General features: G+C 35.7%; 1 protein-coding gene across 3 annotated transcripts in view; it reads left to right on the top strand.

Annotated features, from left to right (window-relative positions):
* The window catches only part of MME (membrane metallo-endopeptidase), a 148,352-nt gene that overhangs the window by 110,523 nt on the left and 15,479 nt on the right, over positions 1–22,350 (top strand). For all 3 annotated transcript variants that reach the window (XM_008579682.1, XM_008579684.1, XM_008579681.1), the window contains exons 14-20: positions 343–441; positions 1,664–1,744; positions 3,013–3,116; positions 13,288–13,346; positions 19,693–19,812; positions 21,295–21,428; positions 21,539–21,604. In XM_008579682.1, coding sequence (XP_008577904.1) covers positions 343–441; positions 1,664–1,744; positions 3,013–3,116; positions 13,288–13,346; positions 19,693–19,812; positions 21,295–21,428; positions 21,539–21,604 — 663 coding nt within the window. The remainder of the gene's footprint in view (positions 1–342; positions 442–1,663; positions 1,745–3,012; positions 3,117–13,287; positions 13,347–19,692; positions 19,813–21,294; positions 21,429–21,538; positions 21,605–22,350) is intronic.

Below are 22,350 nucleotides of genomic sequence, written 5' to 3'. Positions count from 1 at the left end.
CTCCCAAGCGGCACACTCTCCAGTGCGCCACCAGGCCGGCCCCCGATAACTAATATTTTATGTTAGTTCTTCCTATATGATAATGGAAATCATTACGTTCTGAAGATAATTTTTAAATTAATGTATATATTAAGACCCAATTAGTCAGGACTGTTGATAGTAGCGACACTGCTTTAAAAATATAGTGATCCCCTATATCCATATCACAATTTGTCTATACAGTTACACTTATTGGCATGTAAATGAGTCACATAAAGACAGCATGTAGCTCTATTTTTTCAAACTTGTGTTATAAAGAATGAATTAATGTCTTCAATTTGTGCTGTGTTGTTTTGATTTGAGGTTGAGGATTTGATTGTGCAGATCCGAGAAGTTTTTATTCAGACTTTAGATGACCTCACTTGGATGGATGCTGAAACAAAAAAGAAAGCTGAAGAAAAGGTAAAGAGCAAGCAGGGCTAACTCAAAGAAAATTTTTATATAGAAAAAGGTTTACTTTTAAAACATTTAGGAAAAAGTATAATCAAGCATTGCATAAAAAATTGCAGACTCCTCCAAGATAAAATGTTTCCAGAAACAGTTTTTATGGATAAAGATATTTTTTCTATGAACTTCATCTTTTATCTCTACAACTAACACTCACCTTCCATCTTCAATTTAAAATTTTGACAGCACTGGCCATTTTCTTTACTTTTAAAAGGAGACAGAAAACAAGAGGAAAACTGTCTTGTTTTGTATGAAAAAGAAAGAATAAAAAGATAATATGTCAACTTTTCATATTTTTCTCCTTTTATAAAATGTACCTAAAGATCTCTGCCAATGGCTAAAAATGTCCCCTTCAATTCGTAATGCAAAATTCCAGTTAAACTTTGAAAACATGCTATTTAGTTTTTTACGTGACCAAGAGAGGAAAAATTACTACATTTCTGTTCAAGCAAATGTACAGTGGTGCATTATTTGTGTATTATAAGATCTATAGTTAAGAGATGTTGAAGCTTTTTTATAAACTATTCCTATTTTGCTTGGACTTTTAATATCTTACATAAGAATAAGAGTAATATTTCTAAGGAAATTTTAGGTTTAAATCTACTGTGATCATTTGTCTTTATATAAAAACTAGGGGGAACATGTCCTGTGCAAGCTGTGAGCATGCTTTGTGACCAGCATTCACACGCAGCCTTACTCTTCCTCTGTAGTTACGGGGGCAGAAGGAACAGACATTCTTTGGACTGGTATAGAAGGAGTTCATAAAAAACCTACTGTAATAAGATAATCAACCTCTGGTCTAGTTCTCTTTTGGAATTAAATCACACGGAAGGACTATCTCGTTCTAGCTGTCAAGGGGCACTGGGTGGGTTAAGCCTGGAATTCACAAAAGTGCAATACATGTGGAATGACTTTTGCCAGTTTTCATTTGGGTTTTTTGGGGGAAAGCTGCAGCCTATAAGAAAAGAGCATTAGGAGCTAGATTTCAGTCTTGTTTTTTTGTTTATTTTTGAACTTCAAGAGAGAGCCACTGCAACGATCTCTGTTTAAGTGTTGTCAGATACTCTTTTTGTAAGCAATATTGATCAGGTTATCTAATTGCTAGTCATGGGCAAATTATATTTTTTGTATTTGAAAGTTACATAATCATTCACATTCAATATTATAATTTTCATAGGCTTTAGCAATTAAGGAAAGGATTGGCTATCCTGATGATATTCTTTCAAATGATAGCAAACTGAATAATGAATACCTGGAGGTAAGTCTCTATAAATAGACTCTGGGCTAAGGATACCTGGGGCTTGTGGCAATGTACTTTCTACCTATGGGGCGCCAGAAATTATGTGAAGTAGCCTAAAATCATAGGTCTTATTATAGAAAGGCTTTAACACTGATGGCAGAATTATGTTTGTCTTAGCCTTTTGCTTCGTTAGCCTGGACTGTATTTGGTTTTTGTTATTTTTGGTGTTCATATATGCCATTTTAAGAATAGTAAGGAAAATGTGGTGTCCATTAAAAAGCGTCAGGGGTTGGACATCAAGATGGGAAACAGCAGGCAGCCCTCAGACTCCTTACCATGTCTTTTATAGGACTGAAAAGTCAAAGCTTCAGGTTTCCTTCCATTTTCTAGTTATTCCACCACTGGATAAACTAGGTCATGCCTTCTCTATTTAAAAAACAACAACAACAAACTAGTACTTGAGAACAGGAAACTATTTTATTCTCCCCTGGTAATGTAACAATTAAAAGAGAAGAGAGTTGATTAAAGTCATTACAGCACTCATTTCAGACTCCACTGAGGGTCTTGTTGCTAACCTTGTGGTCACCTCAACAACTTGATGCCCTGGTCTCAGATCCAGAGATGACACTGGGTCCTGATTCACTGATTACCAGCCTACCATGCAGGTTTCCAAGCCCAAGTGCCCACTCCTTCCTTTCCATTTGTAGAAACAACTTTCTCTTCTGAATGAGCTGGCAGCAGCTTGGAAGTCGCGGAGGCCCTCCTGTTAAGAGCGTAGATTCAAAGCCAAACTCCTTGGGTTCACATTTCAGTTCCACCCCTTATTTAAACTTGGGCAAGTAACTAAACTGTTTGTACCTCAGTTTCCTCAGCTTTAAAATAAGGATACCAGCCCTTAATTCATTGGATTCTTGTAAGGATTAAATGAGTGTAACATACATTTAAAGTATTTAGAACACTGCTTGGCACATAGTAGTACTAAATAAGAATGTGCTGTTATCCTCATTTGTTATTAATATGAACATCGTGAGGCTTGTATGATACTTAAGTTTCATCTGATTGATTGCAGAAGAATAGACTGAAGTTGTGGTTTGTCTAGAGCAATGCTGACCTGTACATATAGAGCTAGGCTAACTTGGAACTAAATCCTTTTTTGGCAAGTTTTTTATGCTTTCTGTTAACTTTATTAAGTGATACAACTTAAGGAAATATCCTCTATGTTTATTAGCAAAAATTTTAAGGATACTGGTTTTAATATTTCTCCCACAATCTTTTATATGATATAGTTGAGCTACAAAGAAGATGAATACTTTGAGAACATAATTCAAAATTTGAAATTCAGCCAAAGGAAACAACTAAAGAAGCTCCGAGAAAAGGTGGACAAGGATGAGTATGTATATTCCAATTTCTAATGTGTTCATTCAGAAGAGGGCTTTTCCCTCCCCTCTTTGCTGGATTGAGAAGAAGAGCCTGACTTAGAAAAATGTTAAAAAGTATAATGTCCTCTTTCTATTGAGAACCTCTAAGAGTATCTAGTTATATTATACTACAGATATGGTCAGGAATTAAACCAGATTTAAATGTTTTTTTCATGAAGGTGTCCTCATTTCTTTAGTTTCTTCTTACATCATTGCTTGTCCCTCTAATTTGTTTGCAGACAAAGTTCTCAAAAACACCTTAGCTTAAAAAACCCATACCTCTTTCAAGCCTCTCTTAGGTATTACTCTGTATCCATAATTTTCTTCTGCTGACAGCCCCATCTTTTTCCTATCAGTCAAACATTGCACAACTCCATTCCCTTCCTAGATTAGTTCATGTAACACTTTTATTAACCCTGCATTAGCCAAATAGAGATGCCGCAAATCACTTTCATTCATAGACTTCAAATGTTCTTAATCTCTGCTTGTTAGTGATATCAGTACTTCATGTTAACTATTAGTTTAGTGTTGATTTTTCAATTAAATACATTCACTAACATTTATCAGCATGTGTGTTTGTGCACATAATCCTTAGAACTGCTTATGTAGATTTTTTTTTTTTTCCCTGAGCTCTTAGCCCCTAGAAAACAGGCTATTACTTTTGACCAAAAGTCTCAGCATCCAGCACAGAGAAGGTTCTCAGTTAAAACTGGGTTAATGAATGAATGAACAAGTGAAAAGTTAATATACTAACTTGATTTGTGTGGTAACTAACACAATAACACGCCAAAGCAGTGCTTGGTTCATTCATGCATTCATTTATTTATTTAACTAATAGTTTGGAACACAGACTAAGTCCAGGTATCACTGGGTACTGGGAGAATCAAAGGTGAACATTGATTACCTACATTCCAACAGCAGAAGGTAGACAAGACATGATGTAATAAACTGTACCACAAGGAAGGAAATGATGTGCCAAGAAAGGTACAAAGTGCAGTGGGACTGTTGATGACAAGACTATTCTGTTCTCAGTAAACCAGGTAGGGGTTGGACAAAATTACTCACAGAAATGCTGATGCACTTCAGTTCTGCCCAACATTTTGTACTCTTGCAACACTGTGGTGTCCTGAAAGAGAGACTGACTCTTGCTGACTTCTGGGCTTATACTGGAGCAAATATTGTGTTGTCTGGTGCTAAAAATGGGGCTGCAAATATCAAAGTATGTTTAGTGTTCCATATGGGAAAGAAGAAAGAGTAGATACATGTAGCTGGTTGTATAGTCAAGTTATCAAATCCTGTCTCTAGAAACTCATAAAAAGTTATCAAAAAGAATACTCTGGGTAAATTTATAATCGGAGAAGTTTCTTATAAGTGTGAATATTATTTCTTTAAAAATACATATACTTAGGTTTAATCATTGTTAGCACTGCAAAATATCTGCAGGCAAATATTGTGAAATGTTCTTTCTGAAATGGCTAAAATAACCTGAACCTATAAGACAACAGAAGATTTCTTCATAATTTAAAAAAAAATTTGTTGAATTATTTAATTATTATTGTTACATCTCTTAGAATTACATTTTCAGATGCTCAAGTCTCACTCCCAGGATTTTGCAGGAGAGATGTGTGTGCATACCCAAAATTAAGGGTAAAGAGATGAAACTATTGTAGGATTATATGGTAGGTACTTTAGAGAAATGATGATACATTAAATTAAGGCAGCAATTAATTGAAATAGATTCTTAATCAGTGCTTTCTTTTGAAGTTAATGTAGTTTCAGTTTTATGATCATTTTATAGTAGAGTTTGCAGTTCATTCTCTTTCACTATATGTGTTGATTTTCTCTGAACTCTTCTCTCTTTAAAGTAAGCAATCAAAAGCCAAAATTACATATGATATTTTAATGAATGTTTGGTCAATAGTATGCATGCATCAGTAGTAATTTTTGGTGTTCTTTCCATGAGCTTCTGATAGACACATGTGCAGTCCAACTTCTAAGGTCTTCTCTACTATGCAGTGATAGCATTTCTTCCTTTCCCATCTTCCACCTGAATACGAAATACAAAGGTTCAAAACTCTGGCTGCATACGGGAATCCCCACTGGAACATTAAAAATAATACTGACACCCCAGTTCATGCACCCTAGATTGTGATGTAATTGCTCTGTGGCTGAGACCCAGATACTGGTGTTCTTTTTAAATACCACTCCCCAAGTGAGAACAGCTGAGTTAGTGTTAGTTGCTTTTTTTATTAAATAATTCTTGTTCATATTTAATTTTATGGCATTTTTCACAATGTAATGTCTTTAATTTGACAATTTAATTTTGAAATTTATTTTTTGTCTTCCGAAATAACTGGAAACACTCTGACAGTAACTTCATCAAATCATTAGGACTGAGCCCTATAGGAGATACAACATATTAAGTTCCTCTTATTTTATTGAGATTTCTTCAGTGAGAAGTTCTGACTTATTTTTCACCTGCTTAATAGTAATAAAGTTACTACCCTATTTTCTTTCCTTTTTTATGTAGCACCAAGTTCAAGTCCTCACTATGTATTTCAGACAGGTGGTATCTGTATCTTCTGTTTTGTTCACATGGCCTATAGTTACGTCTCAGAGAATTGCATGTTCAGATGCTCAAGATCCTCACTCCCAACGTCTTGCAGGAGAAATACATGTCCATATCCAAAATTGAGGGGCTAGAGATGAGACTACTGATTATTATTATTATAAGGTTATGTTGTAGGTACTTTAGAGAAATGATGCAGCATTAAATTGTCAAGGCAGCAATTAATTTAAATGAATTCAATTAACCAAATAGTAAACTTCTCAACATTTATTTTTACCACTCCACGTGCAATCACTGTGCAAACTCACACTTCTTGACATCTCCTACCATTGTTATGACACCTGAATATTTGTGTCTGGCCCAGCTCCATTTGCTGAGCTCCAGACCCACACATCTAGCTGCTTATGAAACACCTGCATGTAGATGTCCCATTGACCCCCTACAAACACAGCATTTGCCATTTAGGCAAAATTAATGATCTTTTCTCCCCGTATCTGCCCATTTTCTGACAACCTCCATCTTATTGCTACCAAGACAGAAACCAGGGACTCATTTTAGTCATTCTAGACAGATGCCTTTCTCTCATTCCTGACATCCACAGTGCTAATTCAAATCTCCATCCCCCAAAATGGTCTATACCCACCAGCTGCTAATTAAATATTATATAGGAATGGGGGGGGGGAATCTCTCTCTTACCATCGCCATTGTCACATCCTTAATTCGGACATTTCTAATTGTTCACCAGAGTTATTTTAATATATATTTTTAATTTTTATCACCAATTAATTATCACACATTCAGTTTATCCTCTACATTACTGCCCTAGAGATTTTTTGAAAACAAAAATTGAGTCATGTTATTTTCTGATGAAAACCCTCCATCGTATTCCTGTTGCCTATCTCATGAAGCATGGACTCTTTTAAAAGAGGTCGGAGGCTCTTTACACTCCCATTAGCTCTGAATTCCTTTAAATTCACCCAACCCTCTCTCCTCCCAGTTGCCCAGAGCTCCAGCCATGAATTACTTCCACGTCATTCCTCTGTTTTTCCCCTTCTTTCTCTCCTACCTTGGACCACACTTTCTGTTTCTGTTTATCTAACAGAAACCTACACAAGGTTTAACTCAATGTCACCTCCTTACTCATGCACCCTTTTGCATGTTTCTCTTCACCTTCTGCCTGCACTATTCCTTGCACATTTTAATCAAAGTTCCAGTACATTTTATTATATCTAGATGGACTAGCCCTGGTTGAAAGCAGAAACCATGTATTTGTGTCACCAGAGCTTGAACACTGATTAACAGAATATAGACCTTTTATAAATGTATTTGGAGGGAACAAATGATGAAATAGCCAGTTTGTAATAATGCTGATTAAGCTGATTCAGCTGCTAAAATAAAAATGGTCATATCCAGGCATTTCACCGTCATGGTTGGTGAAGATATGCAACATTATCTTTGCTCTCTCTCAGTTTAACAAATTCAGAAAATTAAGGAAGTCTGCATGTGATACACCCAAGTCAATCATTGGGCTAAAAGAACCTCCCTCTGCCCATATGAGCGGCTGGCACCTGCAAAGGAAAAAGCTCTTGGTTCATGTGGTTTCTGAGTGCCTACTGTGTGTTTCCAAAATTATCTCAAACATTATGTCTTCTGGCAATTTGCTGCCATTTTGTAAAGAATTTTGAACATGTCATGTTGTCAGATAGAAATAGTGCTGAACTGGGAATATAATATCCATTGGCATAATTACTTAGTAATATATCTAAAATTATTTACTTCTAGAACCATAGTTATTTACTTAGAGTTCATAGAACATACATAAACCTCTAATGAAAAAAATGTAAAAGAACAAAACAAAATGAATCCCCTTTGCTGTTTTTAGACTCTGTTATTTTGTTAGTTTCTTGGGGCGGTATTTTCTGTGATATAATTGTGACACGTAGTGCCAGTGTTTGTGAATCATGACTGTTGAGCTCTGAAGTCACTTTTCATAAACTACAAAGCCTTATTTCATTGCTTCGTCTCTCCTGCTATTATGCATCAAAATAAAAACACACTGACATTTACAAGGGCCAACTCAATAAACATTTATTGAGCAGCTACTAAATGCAAAGCACTGTGCGAAACACAGTGGAGGATGAAGAGGTGAATGAGATACTGCCCTTCTCTCAGGAGCCTGCAAGCTCTGAAAGAGGCCAGTGAGTACCAGTTAGATCCGATGAAAGGCAGCGTTTGGTTGGTGCTAGGACAACACTTTTTTTAAAACCACAATTAAACCTTTACTTATTAGTAATACATACTGTAAAAACAACATGTCAACATTTAAATGAATGTTGAGGTGAACAGAAGATTCACTAAAAACAAAACAAAAAAAACTGGCTCATTTCTGTCTGCGTCTAGGTTGCTTCGAGCCTGCTGTTTTTTTCTAATCTGGGCTCACTGCATAGTGGTAAGCCCGTAAAACGAGTGGAGCCCCTGAGGCTGACATCGCCACACCTGTGACTCTGTGGTTCTTCCTGAAAGGCCAGCACCACCAAAAATGACAAGGAAGTTGGCACCCTGTGAAGTGACACCATACTTTCGCCACTGCAATGAGTCACTAATACTCTTTTAGTGTCCGGGTTCTGCCAGTTACTACCTGTGGCCTTTTAAAAGCCATGTGACTTCCTTATTTATCAAATGAGCAGGCTGCCTAGACTGTCTGATGTGTCTAAGGTTCTTTCCAGCTCTAAAATTCTATGGCCCTTCTGGTGAAGTTTTGATAAGAGCCAGGACGTTTTGCTCTTTGGCTTCTCTATATCAAGGGCCCCAAGAAAAAAAGAACATTTTCTTGAGAGGTAGGAAAGTACCTCACTTCTTTCTAAAATATTTCTTATGATTTTTCCTCTTCACTGATGTTTCTAGGACTAATCTTTTTAATTAAGTCTCGTATTGTTCAACTTGGATATCAAAAAAAAAAAAAATAGCTATGCAGGTTTTATCTGGTGAGTGTGACGGCACAGAGGTGGGGAATTGATAGAATCTGTCCAGGGTGTGCATGCAGAATGCTGGAGAATTGAATCTCCATTAGTGTAGATGGAGAAGATTTGTAAAAAAAGGTTATTCGACTCAGCAAGTATTATTCAGCCAGAAAGACTGAATAAGAGATAGAATAAATTGGAACAAATCACTCTAAGTTCCCATGGCAGTCTCTGCCATGATATGTTCATGTTGGGCACATGTTGTAATAGATGAAAATGTCAGATTTCTATCTTTTCTGTTCCCATTAAGCCAACAAAGTCTTTGCAGTTTTCCACTTGGGGTTGTAAGCAAAACACATTTCATCTGCAAAAACATTTCTGCTTTTTAATTAGCACCCAAGGAAGGGTTTTGTTTTGTTTTGTTTTGTTTTCAGAGGGGGAAGACTGAAAAACTATTGTATTGCACTGCTGATTTCAAAGGAGTTGCTTTAAGACTACTAGATGCCGAGAAATTGAACACTTGCAAGGAAAGAGATGTTAACAATTTTGTTGTTTTAAGTTTTAAAGTTACACAAGAGAGGGTAAAAGAGAAATTTTATTCCAGGTGCTTTTGCAATCCAGTGGGGCTATTATATCCAAAAGCCTATAGGATCAGGCTGTCGACTTCTGCTTTTCTTTCCTGCTATAAAAGTGATGTTTGTGTGCTTTTGTTTCATCACCACTTAGCTTCTTCAGGGTAATAAGAGATGGAGGAGAAACACCTGGTCCCTCTCTCAGGTGAATTTCAGTTATGTTTCACACCACTGTTGTTAGTTCAGCTTTGAGGGTCAGTGTGCTTATAGTGGCCTCTCTTTGTTCTACTGTTGAATGCCCCAAGACAAAAATAAGCTCACCCAGCAAAATTACATCTCAGAATTTAAAAATAAAGTTTCTTCCCTCCTGATTTCTCACTCTTCACCTTGTATTGCACCCCAACCCCAACCTTGCCCCCAACTCATGCACGTACAGACACTGGAGACAGGAAGAGAAACGGAAGGACAGGGAGCTTTCGCTTCATCTCTCAGGTCTGATACTGCCCGTGGAGGCAGTGGGTGTCTTGCCTGCACGCTTTAAGGTAACCTACACTGTCCCTTATTTTAGAGAAAATATCACCACCATCTGATTTTCTCTTCTGTATGTGCCATTTTCTCTTCTCTGTGCTGCCATTCAGGGTTAAATTAGTTTGTGTTCCACAAATAGAAGCTTCTCCATTTATGGAGAGTGCACCCAAATCAAAGGAACTTATGTTATTTGTTACATCACCACTTAATTTGAAAAATATTTTATTTACCCTTTTAATTTAGCTTTTACATTAACATGGTGGGATATTTCATGATTGACCACAATTTTAGACATTGAGTCTGTAGCTGTTGTCACATCTTATTTTAAGATGTGATAATCTGGGGCTGGCTGGTTAGCTTGGTTGGTTAGAGCACGGTGTTGTAACACCAAGGTCAAGGATTTGCATCCCTGGACTGGCCAGCCATCAAAAAAAAAAAAAAAGACAAAAAGAGATGTGATAATCTAAGCACAGTACTTCAAGTTTTGATCATTACCAGGGATAAAACGTCCTGTGCTTTTGAATCTGAATTCCCGAAGGTGGTCTGAGGATACATCATGAAGATCTCAAGGAAGAAAAGGTGAATAGTATACACTAGTGCTCTGTAAACACAGCCACCATAATTCTAATTTTATTTGAGTGTTCTGTGGTCATAAATAGTTACCTATTTTCTTGAAGGTGTAATTCACAGTGGACATTTTAATATGTAAAAGTGTTTCTGCCAGAAAGTTACAAACCTGAATCAAAATGCAATCGTAAACACTTCAAAGTAATGTAATAGAAGAGCTGAAAAACACTAAAACAGAGGGTATGACATTTATTTTTACAAAAGCAATAAACACAAGACAGGTAATACATGTACTTTTGAGATCTATTGTTGTTTGAAACGTTAGTTTTATATATCTAGGTCCTCTCCTCTGTAATAACACGTAATTTAAAAACAATTTGAATTTGCACCTTTTCTATGTTATTATTAGGATTTTTGACTAGTCCAGAGCCAAACACTTTTCAAGTATTATTTGTAATTACCCATAAAAGTCCATGCAGAGTTTACTGTCACTAAATCAGGAGTTCATAACTGAGAAACAACCTTAAAACCAATAAGACCTAGAAACATGTTAAATTAACTTTTATAACAATTAAAATGTTAGTAATTATAAGACATTTATATATAAATTTGCTGCCATATTTGCTATCAAAGTGTTAAGGACACATCAGAAATACCTTTTTCAAATCATGCAAGGAACAATGTTTCTCTTCAGGAGCACATTTTCCTTTTTAACCTTCTTGCCAGGCAACTTGGAACCATATTTGAACCTGATTCACAGTAACTGTGAATATATATAAACGTAGTACTAATATGTTACTTTTCCTGATCATGATTTTTGTTTATATAAATATTTTATAATATTTGTTAGTCACACAAACAAAATACACTTGTTGTATGTAGTTCTGATCTCTCAATTTTAGTTTAACATCCCCAAGTTTAACATCGCTGAGTTTAAGGCCGGCCCATGGCTCACTCGGGAGAGTGCAGTGCTGATAACACCAAGGCCACAGCTTCGTATCCTACATAGGGATGGCCAGTTGCTCACTGGCTGAGCGTGGTGCTGACAACACCAAGTCAAGGGTTGAGATCCCCTTATCAGTCATCTTTAAAAAAAAAAAAAAAATCCCCGAGTTTACAATTATGTTTTTCTTGTGAGTCACCACAAATCATGTGGGAAGCAAGTGGTATTTATTTAAATTAAATAAAATTATATTCTGGTAAAACTCTACCTGAAAGAAATATTAATATATTGATGACTCAGCTGTGATGAAATTAGGGAGGAATAATATCAGTCACACATTCTGTTTAAAAATGTTTTTCTCTGTTTAAAACACATTGATCAAACATTCTTCCCCATCTGCAAGCTTTTTTTCTCTTTAAAGAAAAAGTCACAGAAATACTAACTGTATTTTAAAAAAGAAAGTCCTAAGTCCTCTACCTGAAAAGTCTTAGTTATGTTATTGGAAAAAAAACCTCATACTTACTCACAATTTATCAGACATTTGATATTTGGCCCTCTGCCAGTTATTTTTAAGAGATCAAATAGGACTCAAATCTGACATCCCACAGTAGTTTCTGACATTGTAGCAAAACCGCTGATTTAGGCAGCTGACTTTGTACTGCTTACCTGGCAAAGCAGGGTCAAGAAACAGTTCTGACTTAACTCCGTTGTAATAATTACTGTAAACTTCTGTGAGTAGGGTAATAATTGTCACACTAACTGTTGCTCTGAAAGTAAGATAACTATAATGAAGCCATTAGATAATAAATATATGATTGTTGTAATTGTATGCACATGTGCTGACATTTAAGAGGTTGTCTAAAGTCAAGCTTATCCGTTTTTTAATGAGTATGTAATGATATGTGTAATGGTCTATTAAGATGGAAATATTACTCCTGTTGCACAGTAGTGCTTAACACACGATTATTGATATACAGTCATCATAACATCTAAGAAGAAAGACATAGGAGCATTGGCTCCTAAATTTCAGCGCTCAAATTATCATGTGGAAACTATTTTTTCCATTTTCTCATTCAGTTTTATAGTATAGTTATTTATGCATCTTTCTTATCTCCTGTACTACAGTCTCCTGAAATTAGAGACTGTACTTTGTAAAACCTCTAGATTCTATACATAGCCTAAATTGTGGTGTAGACAGGCAGACAAATAACTCTACTTAAGAACCACCTGAGGGCCAGCCCATGGCTTACTTGGGAGAGTGTGGTGCTGATAACACCAAGGCCACAGGTTCAGATCCCTATATAGGGATGGCTGGTTAACACACTTGGGAGAGTGTGGTGCTGACAACATCAAGTCAAGGGTTAAGATTCCCCTTACCCATCATCTTTTGGGAAAAAAATAAAATAAAAGAACCACCTGGATTTCATTTTATGGTCATACAAAAATGTACCTTTGCTCAATTAACTGGAATGTTGCATTTTTAAAAAATAGTTTTAAATGGCAATAATCAGAGGTACATTACTCCAAACTAACTACCTGGATATATCTTAGTTCCCAAAAAGTTTTTTTTAAATCAGGAATTAAAAATTTTTTAATATACTTGAATTTGAAGCTTTAACAACCTGTATTTCAATATTCTGTCAACTGATCTAGAATTGTTGGCATGATTAATGAATACTGGGAGCATAAAGCTAAGTACATTTGAATCTAATCTGACAGTTTCTAAAAAGATGTATTTTAATAGGTTTTGCACTGTCAGGTGCCTCCATAAAAATTCATGCAAATGAAAAAACAGATTGCAGACCTGGATATAAGCTGGATTTTCAAGAAATAGAAATACTTTTGAATGAGCTGTCTTCTAGTGAGCTAATTTTAATTTGTTGATCATGTTTTAAACAGAAAGTTAAGCTTCATCTAGGAATAGTAATAATGCTTTCTTTGTGGTAAGCGGATTGAATCAGATAATGCAGTGTCATTTGTAACATGTTCTTATGTTTTCTGTAGGTGGATAAGCGGAGCAGCTGTAGTCAATGCATTCTATTCTTCAGGCAGAAATCAGATAGGTAAGGTGTATTCCTAAATAATTTTTTAATATTTTTCTATTGTTCCCAACCTGCATTGTACAACCAATTTACAACACCCCTAAAGAAGCACAGCTGTTAGAGTTATTGATTTATTGAAAATAAATGCATCTGTGTGCTTTTTTTCACTTTAATGGGAAAATTTTAATCAGTACAAATCATATTAAGTAGTTTTGTGTCTTTTACGATATTCCCATTTGTTGCTAAAACCATTTATCTTATTACTGAGTACTTTGATTTCAGTCCTAAGTACTTTTGAAAAGTCCCTTAAATATATCTCTATAAAGTTATATTGACTTGAAGACTTACCTGAGCATCAGCATCTTAAGTGATTTAAGGTTCCAAGAGCCAACTTTTCACAGATCCTATTCTCTTGGCAATTCTGCATGCTGGTCTTATTCTATGTCCTATTCTATGTGTTCTTTATTCCGGAAGCCTCCAAGGAGTTCAGAAAGTTGAAAACTCAATTATATTAGGTTGAATTATATGAAATTGTATTTACCTACCTATTTTTGATCAAACAGGAAAAAAAGGTTTTGCATGTTCACTAATAGTAATATCTTAGAAATATGCATAAATTAATATATGAATGAATGGTCTAATAAATAACTATGACTTAATATGACAAAGATATATTTTTCCTTTTTCTGGGAAGGCCTGGATGTCTTTGAGCTCTATCTCCCTTATCACATAAATGAACTCATTTTTTTGTAAGGTGTTTTTGCATGTAGAATGGTACACAACTGATTCAGCACTTCCAGAGGTATTCTAACTAACAGAAAAGCAGGCTTCTCCAGGTGCCTCAGTTCTTTGGGTATACTCAGTCCAGCCCTTTATCTCTAAGTGTGGTCCAGAATCAAGAGGGAAGACAATTTCAGCATTATTCTAAACCACTCTTTTTATATCTCAGAGTCTGTCCTAAGTCCCTTTTTTTCTTGAATTCTGTTACCAGTTAGATTGGAAATTATGAAAAATTCTTCAAGGTATTATCATTGCTTAAAAAACCAACCTTAAAGAAACTATATCCTTTGATTCTAAAGTTTGATTATACTTGTACCTTTCTCCATTAGTTTTATGCCTAGAAAGAGTTATGTTAAGTTACCTAACATTTTCTTCTAGTATTTTAGTGGTTTCTATTTTTGGAGTAGAACTTTATCAGGAATTTGATTTGGTACATAATATGAAAATGAATTATATAAAATAATTAGAAAAGGTTGTCATTATGTAACAGATAGATATTAAGTAAGACATGTGTATGCAGCATAAAATCATTTAGCTCAAAGTCTAGACTAATTTGTTTTCCAGCTAGGGAAATGATTAACTAAACCCAGACCAGAACCTGCTTAATGATTAGCTCCAGGGAACCCATGAAGTCAATCCTTTTTGTAATGCATTTCTAGAAACCATTCAGATTCTGTCTTGGAAATGCCTTTATCCCTGGAGGGTCTTCAAATTAAAGACCTCTTTTTAATATTCAGTAGTTCTGTCAGTGTAAGATCTAGTTCATTTTGCACTGGGACTCAAACAGAAAAATTAACTTTGAATGGAATTTCAAGGCAAAGCAAGGCAGCCTAGACTCTTAGTTCTGCGTTAGGGCAGACAGAGGGGTATAGCTTCATTTCATTACAGCTCAGGGAGGACTCTGGTTCCTATCACTCCTGGTGCTGATTCATCACCAATGACAGGAGCGAGACAGGGCCTCTATAGGAGCACCCTGGCACATTCATCCCGTCAGCCTTTCTCTAGAGCAGTACAGGCACTTATGTCAAGACAGACCTTGCTTGACTCAGATCACCTCAGATTCCTGGGGTGCCGCAAAATTGGTCCACTTCAGAGATTTCCTGATCAGAGAAGATCTGGGAATGTTCTCATTTTGAGTTTAATGTCTTCAAACCAAACAAGCACACAACAAATAGAAAAAGAAGGTAAAAGTGGTCTAACGTTTCACGAAGTAGACAATTATCCTTTGAATAATCAAGAACTGGCTGTAATAAAATTCTTAATATATAAGAAAGACCTTTTTAAAAATTGTCAAGATAAATTCACCTGCTGGAAATGTGAAATAAGAAAACTTGTTAACTTCTTTTCATATGCTTGTCTGCTAATAATAGTTCAGAGAAGGGGAAAGTGTCATGCAAGAGGGGAAATCTTTCAAATGTGCTTTTTTTCTCTTTTATGTTTAATTTAAATCTTCAGGGTAGGAATTGTCTTAACCAAAAATCACTGAAGATTCAAATCTTCATCTTTCTCCTTGAAAGAAATATGTATGTGTGTATAAACATACATATTTTCTGCAACACTGTCTTAATGGATTTGGTTTGGTGTCACTACAAAATTAGAGTGGGTATAGAACAGCATGTGCCACATAAATGAATCCCCACCACAAATTAAATTGCATACTATTTCTCATGGGATAGCCATTTTATGTTATGTTAAAAAATAACTTTTTTGTAATTTTATGTTATGTTAAAAAATTTTTAAAAAGCTCATATAGAAGTTACTTATCAAATTTTTTTACTTTTTAATACAATCCCCACCATTTTCTGGTTAGAACTGACACATGTAGGCTATATTCCAATTTGTGTGCACCCTCCCACCACCGCTTCACATCAACAAAAAAGTCAGTCTCCAAGACAAGAAGGCATTAAAACTATTCAATTCATTGTTCCTCTTTCTTGCACTTTTGGCTTCATGGAGCTCTAGAAGCCTTCCACGCCATGCTATTAGGAAAGCTACACTTGATTTTTTTTATTATTAATTTTTTATTGAAAGTTATTGATTGTACATATTTGTGGAGTACAGTTCTATTTCAATACATGTATACAGTGTGTGATGATCTAATCAAGGTAATTAGCATATTCATCGTTGCATAACTTATTACTTTGTGATGTGCACATTTGATTTCTTCTAGTCGTTTGATAACATGCAGTAAATTATTGTTAATTATAGATTCCTGAGTCAACTGTACACCAGTAGAACTTATTTTTTTGTATCTACTTGTAATTTTGTGTCTACTTATCTGCATTTCACTAATGTTTTGTCAAATGTTTCTAAGTTCCAAGCCCTATTCAGTCATCTTATTAAACCTTAAAATCTTGTCCACGGAAATGATCAAGTCAAATGGAAAGTCTTACTACTGCTGTATTCTCCTTTTTCATTAAAATTGCAGTAGGAATTTTTTAAATCAAAATTTGTTTCAGTTGCAGAAATGTATGAGTTATTTAGTGTATTCAGCATGTGTGGTCTATGAATACCCTGAGATAGTTAAATTTTCCTTTTTTTTTTTCCTTTTTGTCTTTTTTCGTGACCGGCAATGGGATCGCAACCCTCGGTGTCGTGTCCGCACCGCGCTCAACCAGTGAGCGGACCGGTCTCTATATGGGATCTGAACCCTCGGCGGGAGCGCAACCGCGCTCCCAAGCGGCGACAATGCGCCACCGAGCCGGCCCCCAGGACTTGTCTGAATGTTAATAACTGCTACCAGCTTGATTTTGCTCTTTGTTAAATGAAATTTGTCGTTGAAGTGTTATGTGAGGAGCGCCACCGCGCTCCCAAGCGCCGCACTCTACCGAGTGCGCCACCGGGCCGGCCCAGATAGTTAAAGTTTCTAAAATGTCTTATTTGCTCTTAGAAATGTTATTTTCACAGTCTTGAAGATTGAGTAAATATTTCCAAACATGTTCCTATTCTATTTAATGTAAAAAGAATGCTTAATTAATTTTCCACTAGAAATTTTTACCTGATTGCAAACATGAACTTTATATTAAATGTTCTAAAATTGAACTGCTTGCATCCTTAAAAAGATAAACCAGAGAAGTTGCAGTGGGGGGTGTAAGGGAGTGGCAGAGAAGGGGGAAGAGGAGACATAATCTTTTGTTTCATGGACTAGTGATTATTTAATTAACTAACTTATTGACAATCATGAACATAAAAAAATGTGTAACTAAGCAGTTGGTTATAAACAGCAGTTGTGAAGTCTACTAGTAGCAGTGATAAGGTTAATTGGGAAAATACTCCTTACAGAGATTTAGCTGACAGCGTAAAAGGGGAGATCATAATTTGCAAAGCTGAACTTGAAGACTAGTATTTAATATAAGCCATAAAAATCTTATCACTTGTCTGAAGAATGGCATATTAGGGTATAATTAAAGCAGCAGGATCTTTACAATTAATGTTTAGTCTTGATAGCACATTTCATAAGAGCATTTTATATAATGGGTGGATATTAATCAAAGTACATAGTGTGGGAGATAGTGTTCAATTTAAGTTAATAAAGTACTGCACAAAATTTTTGTGCTTTAAACTAAAAATAATTCCTTGGCACTGTTTAGCTCAGGCAGATACACGTGAGGTATAACTTTCACCAAAATTCTCCAAGGACAAAGTATTTTTTCATTATTTTGTCATTTGAATGTTTTAAAGGTCTGGAGAGCAATTCAATTGCTCAGAGTATTTTTAAAGTCTCCTCTGTAAATATTTAATATATATTCCTGAAACCCAGGCAAGGTTATGTCATATTCAGCTCACCTGAAAGACAAAGAAATATTTGCTACTGTAATGTTAGTAGATCTTAAATTTCTTAAGGTCAGGGCCCTTGTCTTATATTCATGATATCCCACGTAGCAATTTCCCAGGGCTTTGCATGTAATAGGTACTAAATTTGATACTAAAGATTTTCTTTTTTCAATTACAGAACATAATGTTTCAGTTACTCAGTGAATACTAGAATTTTAAAACATGAAGGATAAAATTATTAAACTATGAGCATTAATTTTAATTTCTTTCTAAGGTCAAAGATTAACCACCTCAAAACAGCATGGCCCCAAAACAATGATCTTTTTATTAAACAGGGAAAATGTATTCCAAGAGAAGAGAATAAAGACACATTGTTAGTATATTTCAGAAATAGTTAAAGTGCAGTTTGGCTGGAGAATACACTATAACAGCATAATGGCAGGGAAGGGGAGGCCCTGAGCGGGGTGGAGAGGTAGGAGAGGCCCACGGAGTCAAAGGCCAGGAAGAAGATGCTGTGTTCATTAGAGAGCAGTGATAAGCATCCAAAGTTTATTAGCAGAAGAGTGGTAATGACCAGAGTTGTACTTTCATCTGGCTGCAGGATAGCTTTAGAGGATAGATTAGGTTTAAGGTAGATTATCATTGGGTAAGACAGGCAGTGGGAAGCCAGATTAGGAAATTAAGTAATTCTTGAGACCAGCAATGAGAGCGTGAAGTAGGCTGATGGTGTTGAGACTGACAGGAGCAGGTAACTGGAGATGCTGCCAGAAGGAAGGTACTTTACCCAGTCTTGCCCAAGTTGATGGTAAAGACTTTGTAAAAGGAAGGCCTGTAAGATAGATAAAAAGTGTTCACTTTTGGCAATTGAGACCCTTCAGGTTCCGTTAGCAGAAATGATACATCAAGAGAGTGATAGCTTAGAGGGAGAATGAGTTTGATGTTTGACACATTAGATTTGAGGTGTTTGTGAGACATCTGAACAGAGAAAGTTAGCAAGTTAATGCAGATGTCAGGGTGGACATTTAAAAATGACAATTTAGTTATTTACTAAACTCTGCAGGACACCTTAGTAAATTAAGGTGATTACTCATTCATTCATCATTGATTATTCATTTATTCAACACGTTTTCTGAGCACTGTTTATGTTCCAGACACTGTTCTAGGTTTTGGTACTAAAGATAATGAACTGAAAAAACAAATGGACCAAAACACAAACAAACAAACGTATGTATAGACATACAAATCTCTGCTCTCAAAGGGCTAATCTCTGAGGTACTGGTGTGGCAGTTGGGCGGAGAGAAAAAGGACGCAAACAGAATATTAGGTAGTCAGAGGTGCCTTGATGAAAATAAAATAAGGTTATGTGATTGAGGGATTCCTTTGACTGAGTGGCTCTGTTTATTTAAGATGATATCATAGATGGATAAAATTTTAGAGATAACATTAAAAGTAATACTTAGGTTATTGAGTAACTATTTCTTCTAAATATTTACAAGGGAGAAAGGACCTTCTGAATGAATATTATAATTTTCCCTTGCTTCAAACTCCTTACACTAGAAAATACTCTTAAAAAAGATTGTAAAGTGAGTCGTGGTTATAAAGCATAGATTATGGTGCCACTCCAGGATGAACTCTTTGTTGTCATTATAATAAAAGATGTGCATTTGTTTCTATCACAGAAGATTTTTGTATATACCTAAGTGAAACTGACATATTAAAAAACAGCTTCGCAAGCAAGGAGCCAACCCCAGGCCTGCCGTCATAGAGTAATGCCACAGATCATCTTTAACCATCTTCTCTTCTCTCTTCGTAGTCTTCCCCGCTGGCATTCTGCAGCCCCCCTTCTTTAGTGCCCAGCAGTCCAACTCATTGAACTATGGGGGTATCGGCATGGTCATAGGACATGAAATCACCCATGGCTTCGATGACAATGGTAAAGTGCAGTTGACATTTTCCTTTGGCTGAGACATATCCTCATAAATTTGATTAAGACTTATTAGAATTTATCAGTACAAACCATATTTATTCATCTATGTATTATTGGTCCAATTTTCACCACACTTTCGGTGTTCCCTTTGGATTGTTGCTTAAGAAGATCAAAAATTTCTAATAATGAGGTAAGCAATGTGTGCTTTACATTCCGAAATAATATAGCAGATGTTTGTATTGAGAAATACTATGGTATTTGTCAACACCAGCAATAATACTTGATTTTATCTTCTGATTGTACATATCCATGTCCTTGTCTTAAAACAAAATGTAAAATCAGAAAGTATTTCCTATCAAAGTGCCTGTAAGTCTCTTAAGCTGCTTGTGGTCAAGGACTTTTTTTTTTTTGCATTTTATACCTAGTACCTAGTTCAGGCTCTTGCAAACAGTGGGCACTTAAATGTTTATATGCTGCCCTAAATGGCAAAGTAGACTTAGAGTTTCAATGAAAGCTGAAAGGAAAAGAAGTAAAGACATGAGCTATTTAAAGAGGTGATAGTTGAAGCTATGACAAAGATTAGTTCACAAGTGTAAGGAAAGTAGAAAGAGAACAATAGTGAAAGAATAATTAAGCCTTAACTAGACCCAACTTTAGAGTGCCAGAGAAAGAAAGGGGACAGGAAGAATAAAATTTTTAAAAAGACTTAGTGTCTGTTAACTCAATTAAACTATGCAACTATCTTGATAGGTATGTACTTGATAGGTATGTAATCCTATTTCTGTTTTTCAAATGGAAAAAAGTAGAGGCACGTAAAAGACTTGCTCAAAATTACAAAGCTAGAAATTGGTGGAACCAGGATGTAAGTTCAAGTAGTTTGCCTTCTTAGCTATTTTCTTATTCACTACATCACAGATAAATATTTAAAAGATGATAAAATTAAGTGTCAAAACATATGACATATATATATGCAATCGGAGCTCAAAAAGGGGAAGATCAGTGTAGTTTAGGTTTGGCAGAAAAGCTCCAAGAGAAAAAGGAGACTTTTTCTTTGTGCTTGATATACAAGGAAACTGTGAAACCACAGTGTCTCATGTGGGGTCTGTGAATTTGAAATGAATGGCAGAATAAAAAATGTTGACCTTTTAAAAATCTCAAAATATCAAGTGAAACAGACTTGATTCAAGTGAAAACCACCCAACAGAACAAGGCATGATTTCAGGAGTATTTCATGTGGTGGCCTGCTCTGAGATGTCAAGAGCCAAGTGGCTGAAATACCTAAGTCAATACCCAGTGAGGCACTCTGGCTGTGCAGGCTTCACCAGCTCTGTGTGGGGAAGGATACCAGTTTCTCTCATCTTCTGTCCAGTTTAATGTTCTCCCACACAGCACTCTATCAGTCCTTGCACTTTGAATTAAAGATGTCTTATTGTAATTCTTGTTAATATATAATAAGTTCCTATTTTGCTTAAATAAATATTTTTATAGGCAGAAATTTTAACAAAGATGGAGACCTTGTCGACTGGTGGAGTCAAGAGTCTGCAAATAACTTTAAAGAGCAATCCCAGTGCATGGTGTACCAGTATGGAAACTTTTCCTGGGACCTCGCAGGTGGACAGCACGTATGTTGTTAGCATTCTCTTGAAAAGTTTTAGATATGTTCAATCTTATGTCAACTATTGGTGCTTTTCTTAATAATCCTAATAAAGGGTCTTTTTTATTTTCTTACCAGCTCAATGGAATTAATACACTGGGTGAAAATATTGCTGATAATGGAGGTATTGGCCAAGCATACAGAGTGAGTAATAATATTTTCTTCCCATTTTAGTGTTTGGAGTATTTATTTATTATATTTGATCATTTATGTAAGGCCTTTCACAAAAGACACATTTAATATAAGCAGTAAACAATGAATAAAAAATGGAAAATATGTGAGGAGAAAGGGGATTGTAAATATGCTAACCATAAGGGTCAGTACACTTGACATGATAGAACTTAAAAAAAGCCAAGGAGAAGAGGAAACACAGAATCTTATATCAATGGAAATAAGGAGACGTGCAAGTTCCACAGACAAGGCAACATTTTTCTAGGAAATAATCTCTGAAATAATTTTTTTAGAAAAGTTGTTCCATTAGGATTATTTCAGGGCCATTGATCAGTGGAGGGATAATAATCAGCATAAACCCAGGCATGATATTTATAGTAAGGGACTATAGGTGATATGGTTTCAGCATGTGACCTTGTAGGTGACCAAACTATTATACTCAGAGAAATGTTGTCAGTGGAGCACGCCTTAGAAGCTCATTTAGCCTTCCATTCATTCTTGCATTCAACAAATACTTACTGAGGGCTTTACTATGGGCTTGGTGCTACTGTAGGTGCTGGAGTGGTAGCAATGAACCCTCCATAAAAGATGTCACTATTTGATGATCTGAACAAGAATTAAAGGGTGGTCTGGCAAGATGCCATGCATACAAGAAAAAGTAGCAATTGTCACAAAGTGGTAGAGGAATGATGGTCTTGGAACCCACCAGGAGGAATAAG

Source organism: Galeopterus variegatus, unplaced genomic scaffold, assembly GCF_000696425.1.
Source record: "Galeopterus variegatus unplaced genomic scaffold, G_variegatus-3.0.2 Scaffold1937, whole genome shotgun sequence".
In the NCBI taxonomy this organism is placed as follows: Eukaryota; Metazoa; Chordata; class Mammalia; order Dermoptera; family Cynocephalidae; genus Galeopterus; species Galeopterus variegatus.
The sequence above is the reverse complement of the archived record's forward strand: the minus strand, read 5'-3'. Positions and strand labels throughout refer to the sequence as shown.